Source organism: Colletotrichum costaricense (assembly GCF_030867565.1).
Source record: "Colletotrichum costaricense strain IMI 309622 chromosome Unknown Scaffold_6.1, whole genome shotgun sequence".
Lineage (NCBI taxonomy): Eukaryota > Fungi > Ascomycota > Sordariomycetes > Glomerellales > Glomerellaceae > Colletotrichum > Colletotrichum costaricense.
Genome location: NW_026848235.1, coordinates 1,365,512 through 1,374,446, shown reverse-complemented (window position 1 = coordinate 1,374,446; position 8,935 = coordinate 1,365,512). Strand labels below are relative to the sequence as shown.

Genomic DNA, 8,935 nt, shown 5'->3' with positions numbered 1-8,935 from the left:
GTTTTGTTTCTTGCTCTAGTCGCCTCTAGTTTACTTATCCCTCAAGCAACACACCAGCGATCGGCTGTTCCCCAAGGATGGTGATATCAGACAAGGACCACTCATTCCCATGTTTCTCCATGGGATTTGGGAGGTTGGCCTGGCCGGGGGTTCATGTTTCTCCAAACTCTGTGTGAAGCTCTGTACACGACAGTATACAGTGATCACAGTGTGCGATGATGATGCTTGGTGCGCCGTTCCATCTCATCTTTTTCCGACCTTCCACGAGTCCGACCGGCCACAAAAAGCCAAGGACGAATGAGAGGTACGAGGCCATGGACGCGTACGACGGGATGAGAGAAGCAAAGCACACAAAGTGGAAACGTTCCAACTTCCCGAAGACCTTTCGCTGTTCGGGAATAACAATCAGTCACACATATGTCGGCTTTATCACGCCGTCCTCACTTGAGTCTTTGAGGTAGTTTATCTTCTTTCGGCCTAGGTGGGTATCTCTACAATAGCATATTCTAAGCTCAGCTCCATGGTTTCTTGGCCTGGCTCTTGGCCCGGCTCTACGTTCAATCAATCTGCGGCGGCTTTTGCTGTACAGTGAGATTGGACTTGTTACTTCCTAGTCCGAATGGAAGTCGTCCCAAGCCCAACTCATAGACTGGCCGGCATCGCATCCCGTCCTTTCAATGATGACGATTGGCATGCATATGGTTCGAAACATCTCAAGTCCGCATATCTCTTGGAGAAGTCATTGATCATTTTGAAGGTGAATCTGTTGAAGCAATCTGGTGAAGCTGAGGCAGCAGGATCTCGAGGGAACAGAATCCCGGGCTCGACAGGTGAAGGTGAGCAAGGTTTGACGCCAGTGTCAGAAGGTACCCGTGCGCAGGCAGCATAGCCAGAGAGGTACTTGCCTGTGGCGTCACCATGGTACCTGCTCACGCTGCCCTACGGATGGACATCCCTGTCAGGCTGTCAGCATCTATCCGTACCTTTATTCCTAATTCCAGGCCTTCCCCATCTTGTTCCCCGGCTGGCTTCAATGTCTGTGTCCTGACAGAAAGAATAGAGTAGTAGCAGAGCTTCTGGAGCGGACACATAGCAGTGTTTGGAAGGTGCTGCATCGGTCATTTCCATCGTCAAAGGCCAAGACGGCAAGTTTGCATGCGTGAATGCCTTGCGGACATGTGCGGACATGGGTGATGATTCGAGAGTCGCGTTCGATACAGTGTTTTTGCACGGCATGTGGGAGGAAGAGGACGAAAAAAACACCACCAGCAGGACCACCACACGTCAAGAAAGAGGCTCGGAGAAAAGAGTGGAGGAGAGGAGAGCCACAGAACACTTAGCACAGCACAGCATAGCAGCGCTCCCGCACCTCGTTGGTTTACGGTTCGGCTCCCGTCTGCTATCTGGCAGCCTGGGGTCTGGCTGTCCTGTCGACGCCGTTGCTCGGTCGAGGGATTCTCCAGGGTCATGGGTGTTCCTAGTAAAGCCGGGGGCTGAGTCGTGGCCCGTTACTGTGCAGCCCGTCAGCAACGCAATCTTTGCCTTACTGCTGCTGTGTGTGCCAATACCTACTGCGGAGGCTTGAAGAAAAGTGAATAGCTGCCTTACCTAATCACATACTGCCCTATTGTACGGAGCACAGTGGTGGTAGCCGTCCCATCTCCACCAAAAAAAGCTGGTGCCGTGTTCACTGTTCGCGACTTCGCGGTACTGCGCCACGTCCGCGTCCCTGTCCATGTTCCGCTTCCCACGGTGCCCACTGCCCACCGCCCACCCACTGCGGCCTGCCCACACCCCCAAGCAAAGCAAAGCAAAACAAAGTGCAAGTGCCCCAACCTGCCCGCCCTGCGCCTTCCTTGCCGTACTGTGCCTTACGCAAAAATACGTAACGGCACTTCCAAGCCTGCACCTGCGCTCCTGCTCCCTCTTCCTACGGTTTTATAAACATCAACGCTCGTCCGTCTGTGTCAGCCTCCTACTTCTAACACTCATCACACTCACATCCGTTTGCCTCTCTCTCGCATACACACTACTCTCAAAAAGGGCTTCCCATCTTCCCTTTCCTTCCTCTCTCCCTCTTTACATACACACACACCACTCACCTACCAACGATCGTTGCTTTCCTAGTTACACTCGTTGACGACAAGCCGACGACCCACTTACCGAAGTCGGCCTACTGCAAATAACTACAACTCTAAACTCTTATACAACAATCTTCAATAACACAGAAAAAATGGGTGTCGGCCGTGTTATCTGCGTGGCTCTGCCATTCATCCTCAGCGTTGGTTCCATGATCTTCCTGCTGGTTGCTGCTCTCGGCGGTGTTTCCAACAAGGACCTTTACATGTTCCGCGTCAACCTCACCGATCTCGAGATCAACCCTGCTTCCGTATCAAGTATAGTCTCAAGGGACGTCAAGGCAGTCAACTTTGGAAAGTACCACGACCGCGCTCTTCTCACCGGCGATGGTGACAACGCCATCACCAAGGCTGCCACCGACTCCTCCACCACTCAGACCAGTAACATCACCGCTGCCGACCTTGGCCTCGACAACCTCTACGACATCGCTCTCTGGGGTTACTGCACCACCGACACCAACGGCGACAAGACCTGCACCAAGGCCAAGTTCGACTGGGCTTCATCTTACCTGAACACCTCCACCCTCGAGACCATTGGCACTGCTGCCGGCCGCAAGATCGAGCTTCCTGATGAGGTTACCACTGCCCTCTCCGCCTTCAAGACCGCTACCAAGTGGACTCAGGTTGCCTACATCATCGCCTTCATCGCCCTGGGTCTCGAGATCGTCTTCGGCATCTTCGCCAACTGCACTCGTGTCATGTCCTGCATCACCTTCCTCGTCGCATCTCTCGCTTCCGTCGCCGTTTGCGCTTCCGCCGCCCTCTCCACCGCCATGTCTGTCATTGTCGTTGGCGCTGTTGAGGGTACTGCCAAGTACTACGGTGTCTCTGCCGGCTTCAACAACAGCTTCCTCGCCCTCATCTGGATCTCTGCCGCTCTCGCTCTTGGCGCCGGCTTCTTCTGGATGTTCACCATCTGCTGCTGCGCTCCCAGCCACACCCGCAAGGACCGCAAGCGCAACAGTGATGGCGAGAAGCTTCTTCCCCAGTCCAGCAGCTACCAGCCCATTCACGAGGAGAACGGCTACTACAAGCAGCAGCAGGCTACCCAGTACGGTGCTCCCCGCTACGCCAGCGGTGCCCGTGGTGACACTGCTTACGAGCCTTACTCCCACCGCTCTTAAGTTTAGCATTTGAGAGTTCGCGGTGTGGTAATCTTTTGTACGAGGGAAGCCGTTTGATTTGGCAGCACTTTTGATTTTCAGCATTGTTGGCGTTGGGTAACGGCTCACTATCATGAGAACGATGGACACGCACGGAGGTGGATATGAATGTTTAGTAGCTCTGGGACGAAGATGATCGTCAGGGGGGATGACGACAGTTGATTGCTTTAGTGGACTGCTCGGGATTGGAGATACCCCCATCCAGGCTTTATTGTTTATAGAATTCCAACATGCTTAAAGAGCAATTACAAAAAACAGACTAGAGTTTTACAAAATTTTCTGTCCCTGGCAAAGTGAAATGTGTAGGTTTCATATGAGAGAGCATATTCTACGATTGAATCGTGACTTGCATCTGAGATGGTGGGCAAATCCCAAACAACGTGCAATTCGGGGTGTATTGACACTGTTAAAGAAACACCTCGACATTTCTCACAGAAAAAAACCACCAAAGTGAAAAAACTCCACCAAAATCAGCAGAGGGGTGGACGATGACTCGATCCACCACATTACATCCTAACCACCATCAAGTGCTTACCGGAGGAAGGACCTTTAATGCAACCAGCTCAGCTAAGCTCAGCCGCAAAAGACTGGCATCATGCTCCTGAGACCTTAGGCAACCACCATTCACAAGAAACGCACTGCATCAGGATTCAAACCTCTCGCTTTTTCTAAACGCTAGGACAACCCCTCTAGTGAGACTTTTTTTTTTTCTCCTTAGCCAAGTGAAGACGCACAGAGAGTCAGATATTACCCGACTTGGGCAGGCCAGTCTTCGAACGGCTGCCCGCTCTTTCTCCTCATGAACCGTCGCCATGCAGTTAGTAATCCATGCCCTCCTAGCCTCTTAAAATAGCATTCACATATTGCCTCTTTCTCATACAGGAAGATGGGGAGTGAGAAATATGTACCTTGAGCTAACGAAATGGGAAACAGCAATTCGTAGCCGGACCCCTGCAGAGGGATCACTACTTCACCCCCGTCACCGGCCTCAGCTTCTTCAACGCCAGGGATGGCGAGACGTACCTGCTCGCCGGCGAGGACACGGAGCTGAAGGTGTACGATGGCGAGGGCCGGTTGCGGTGCCAGTTGGGGATTTTCCACGCCCAGCCCATTCACGGTATTCATGTTGCTGCTGCCGCTGCAGGGCATGGTGAGCGGCGGCATGTGCTGCTTTGGGGGAACCAAGCCGTCACCGTCGTTTCTGCTGCCGTCATCGAAGAGCTCATCCTCGGTGGCGGTGGTGAGGGTGAGGCCGTGGTGGCGACGACACCGGTAGAGATTATCGAGGCCAAGGCGCCGGACTGGATCTACGACGGCGTCATTTGCCCTGAGGACCCGGACCGCGGCGTGCTCATCACGGCGCACAACGAAGTCCTCGAGTTCTCCGTGGGGAGTGATGGGAAAACGGTCTCGTTCGGTCGCATCGTGTCGCCGTCCCGGCCGATCCTGTACTCGGCGAACCTGACGTGGCTGTCAGAGACCTCTGTACTCGTGGCTGGCGGCACGGTCTTTGGCGAGATTATTGTCTGGAAGTGCCACTTCTCCAGCGATGGAGCCGCAACTGGCGCTGAAGAGGACGGGAGCAAGTCTTGGTGCGAGGTCCTCTTCGTCTTCACGGGCCACGAGGGCTCCATCTTTGGCGTCGATATCTCGCGTGAGATCGACCTCGGCGGAGGGTGCACGGCGAGGCTGCTCGCGAGTTGCAGTGATGACCGGACGATTCGCATCTGGGATATCACGGAGAGACCGGGCTCGCCGCGTTTGCGGTATGACGCCTTTGGCGAGGCTAGGGAGACTGGCTTCGGAGGTTCTTCGTCTGCCGCCCCTGCTACTGCTGCCGCTGCCACAGATCTCACAACAACACAAGTTGCCTCCAGCGCGCCACTGGCCATGGTCATGGGCCACATCTCGCGCATCTGGCACGTCAGGTTCCCTCTGGGAGGCCTCGACGAGCTGGCGAAGGGGCGTCCCGCGACGGTGTACTCTTTTGGCGAGGACTCTACGCTGCAAGCTTGGTCTCTGGACGTCGACCTCGAGGCCTGGCGGCGGAGAGCAAAGTCGGCCGCCGCGGTCAAAGGTGGCGAGGCGCCCGTCGTGGCTGCGAGCATCACGTATAAGGAGACGTATGCCCGCCACGACGGGAAACACATCTGGGCTACCGCCATCACGGAGAAGGCTAACGGGCAGGTTCTGGTCGCTACGGGCGGCGCGGACAGTAAGATTAATCTCTTCTCGGAACGTTCCTGCGTTGCTGGCGGCAGCGAAAGCGGCAGAAGCAGCAGCAACACAACGGCATCTAAGCTGCGAGAACTCCCGAGCGAGCTGCAGACTTTGGTGATGCGGGACGTGGTCAGCAAGCTGGCCCCGCGAAACCCCGACCACGCGATCCCCTTGGAAACAAAAGAGGCCTTTCAACGTTTCGCGTTCGTCCACGAGGACACCATCGTCGCGACGAGCACCACCGGCCGTCTCCTCGTCGGCTCCTTTGGACCGGAACTCACGTGGACACAGATCGGGACCGATGGGGAGATGATGCGCGCCCTAAACGCCTGCACGAGCTTGAAGAGCCCGGCCCCGGGCCTGGCGCTGGTAGGCACGGCCAACAAGAAGATTCTACTCTACCGCGACTCGACTATCCAGCAAGTCGGCACGGTGCCCGGTAAAGTAGCAGATATATTCCCCCTGCTGAAATCTTCGGCAGAGGATGCGGGGGCATCGGACAAGAAGCTCGAGTTCCTCGTCACCATGCTGGGCAGCGGGGACGCCATGCAGATCCTCACGCTCGACCTCGACGCCTCGACCGTAACTTCCATGGTGCCCGTCCCCGAGCTCGACAGCAGGTTCGTCGTCACGGCCGCCTGCCAGGTCAACGACCTCCTCGTCCTCGGCTCGCGCCACGGCTACGTGTCCGTGTTTCGCCGCGCGGAGGGTGAGCAGCAGCTCATCCCATTCCCGGCACCGGATCGCCGCTCCGGCGACGCAATCACATCCATCAACGTCTTCCCCACCTCATCTACTACCTCTGCAGCGGCGGCGGCATCTCACATCATCACGACGAGCCGCGACGGAAACTATCGCGTCTACGAGACCTCCGCTTCCGGCATCCACCTGCGCCACGAGACCGCGCCCGCAGCGGTGCCGAACCTCGAAGACGCATGGCTGTCTGACAGCGGCGACCTGATCCTCTGCGGTTTCCGCAGTAAGAACTTCATCGTGTGGAACGAGACGCGGCACGAGGAGATTCTCCGCGTTGATTGCGGCGGCGCGCACCGCGCCTTTGCCTACACCCGGCAAGGCCACCAAAACAGCAACAGGGACGGAGACCGAGACCACGGCATGCGCTTCGTCTTCAACAAAGCCGCCACCCTGGGAGTCTACACCCAGCACAGCCCCTCCGTCGCCGCAACCCACCACCGCACCCTCAAGCGCGGGTCCCACGGCCGCGAGGTCCGTGCCATCGCGTACTCGGGGCACTCTAGCAACTCTGGACCTCGTCGCTACATCGCCACCGGCTCTGAGGACACTTCGATTCGCATCTGGGAGTACACCACGGCCGGCGGTGCTTCGCCTGATGAAAGACGGGAGCTGCGCTGCGTCAAGATCGTCAAGGTTCATACCGCAGGGTTACAGTCCCTCAAGTGGCTCGGCGAGGACCTGCTCTTCAGCTGCAGCGGAAACGAGGAGTTCATGGCCTGGCGGGCGTGCGATCTCGGCGATAGGGGGTTGGGGTTGATGCGCGAGGCCGTGTTTGCGGATAAGAGCGAGGACGGGGACCTTCGGATCACAAGCTTCGACGTCGTGGCGCTGGACAAGGAAGAGGAAGGCAGCGTCGCCGTCACCATGGCCTTTTCCAACTCGTTTGTCAAGACGTACCGGTATACACCCGGCCAAGGCTTCGAGTTACTCTTCAAGGGCCAGTACACCGGTGCCTGCCTGACGCAAGCGCGGCACCTCCGGGTCCGGGACGGCGTGTTTGATGTCATTACGGCCGCGACGGACGGGTGTCTTGCTGTCTGGCGGTCTCAGGGGTCCGAGTACATCCTGCGGCGTACGGAGCGGATTCACCAGAGTAGCATCAAGGCCCTCGATGTCCATTACACGTCCGATGACAGGGTTGTGGTCCTCACCGGCGGCGACGACAACGCGTTGGGCGTCGTCACGCTCGTTTCGCGAAGCAGCAGCGACGCTGATAACGAGAATGACGGCGGTTTCGAGCCCGTGACGAGAGCCGGGGTTAGGAAAGCGCACGCGGCGGCCATCAACGGTCTCATGGTCCTCGGGGGACGAGGAGGCCAGGTGGACTTTGTGACGGCCAGTAATGACCAGCGGGTCAAGATGTGGCGGCTCGGGTGGCGCGAGGGGGTGGAGGAGGTCACGTTGCTGGCGGACGAGTATAGCGGCGTCGCGGACGCCGGCGACGTTGAGATTATTGGGGATGGTAAGGTTGCTGTCGGCGGTGTTGGGCTGGAGGTTTGGGATTGGAGGTCTTGAGGGGTCTGAAAATGGAAACAAAAAGAGGGGCTTGAGCGAGGGGACATTACATGGCTAGAAAAAATAGAGATGAAGTAGATGATGGGACTGATATAATGAAGCTATACTGAAGCCTTTTTTCACCGCAGGGACTCATGTCTTGAGTCCTGAGTGCGTCACCACAGACTCATATTGTCAAGGATGGCAATAGAGGCCACAGATATCATTAAGTAAGGTTTAAGGCAAAGAGTTCATCCTACAAATCCTGTGTCCTCAGGCCAGTTCAGTCTATTCGATGACGACGACAGCGTCCCTTCCCCTCCTTTCGCCGAGCATCCAAGATACGGGCACACTCAGCTTACATGCTCTTCTACCTAGGCTCGGAGCCAGCCGTCAGTCGATGGCTAATAGTACTACCTGTGTGTTAGTAATTATTTGAATTTCGTGGCAAACGATCTCTGGAGTGAGTCATTGAGGTGTTTCGCACGCGTGATAATGAGAGCTGCTGTGGCGTACTGAGCGAGCAGAGATACCACGAAGCCTTTCAAGGGTTGGGCACCCATTTCCATGCCTTACTGTCTTATTCTGCTTCATTCTAGATCCTGAATATTCGTACAAACACATATGGGTGCATGACGAAGATTACTGTCGTGTAGTGCCGTTTCATGATGCCAATTCCAGCCGCAACTGGTATGTCCGCCAGGTTGTATTATCACACAGTATTATGACGAGCTGCAGCACATTAACTCTGGGTTGTCAGAGAAGACGAAGAGAACGACAAAGTGGACGACGTGTTCTTCTCTTTGTCGCTCTGGAAGTGATGGTATTCATTCTCGACATGATGGATGGCCTCCGTAATATCCACAACCACACCCCCTCACCAGGCCTTGGTTCAATTCAGGGGCATCTCTCACATCTTCAATTTTTGATAGTCATAGATTCTTTCATCTTTGAGCCTATCTTGGTAAGTTGCCATAATCCCTAGTTGCATGAGATCTGTGTTCTTGACATCCACAACGCCATCATGGCCCGCCTCCCATCTGCGGACCTCGTGTTTCTTTACGATGTCAGCATCAATGAAGTCAAATGATGCGGGAAAAGTGGCAGGAGGAAACCTCCATGATTGGGACTGTCTGGTTGCTTCAGGCAACTAGATATCAGAAA

The 8,935-nt window shown here is 55.8% G+C and overlaps 3 protein-coding genes across 3 annotated transcripts; 2 read left to right on the top strand and 1 right to left on the bottom strand.

Annotated features, from left to right (window-relative positions):
* Nucleotides 1-642: 642 nt before the first annotated feature.
* Nucleotides 643-1,236, bottom strand: CCOS01_06673 (uncharacterized protein; the record flags this gene model as incomplete). Its single annotated transcript, XM_060454841.1, has 2 exons — nt 643-905; nt 984-1,236. The coding sequence occupies 2 exons, from the start codon at nt 1,234-1,236 to the stop codon at nt 643-645; spliced, it is 516 nt and encodes a 171-aa protein (XP_060314541.1).
* A 997-nt stretch (nt 1,237-2,233) lies between these two features.
* On the top strand, nt 2,234-3,262 carry CCOS01_06672 (SUR7 protein; the record flags this gene model as incomplete). Its single annotated transcript, XM_060454840.1, has 1 exon — nt 2,234-3,262. One exon carries the CDS (start codon nt 2,234-2,236, stop codon nt 3,260-3,262), a length of 1,029 nt encoding a protein of 342 aa, XP_060314540.1.
* An 838-nt stretch (nt 3,263-4,100) lies between these two features.
* Nucleotides 4,101-7,792, top strand: CCOS01_06671 (WD domain-containing protein; the record flags this gene model as incomplete). Its single annotated transcript, XM_060454839.1, has 2 exons — nt 4,101-4,118; nt 4,235-7,792. 2 exons carry the CDS (start codon nt 4,101-4,103, stop codon nt 7,790-7,792), a joined length of 3,576 nt encoding a protein of 1,191 aa, XP_060314539.1.
* Nucleotides 7,793-8,935: the final 1,143 nt, after the last annotated feature.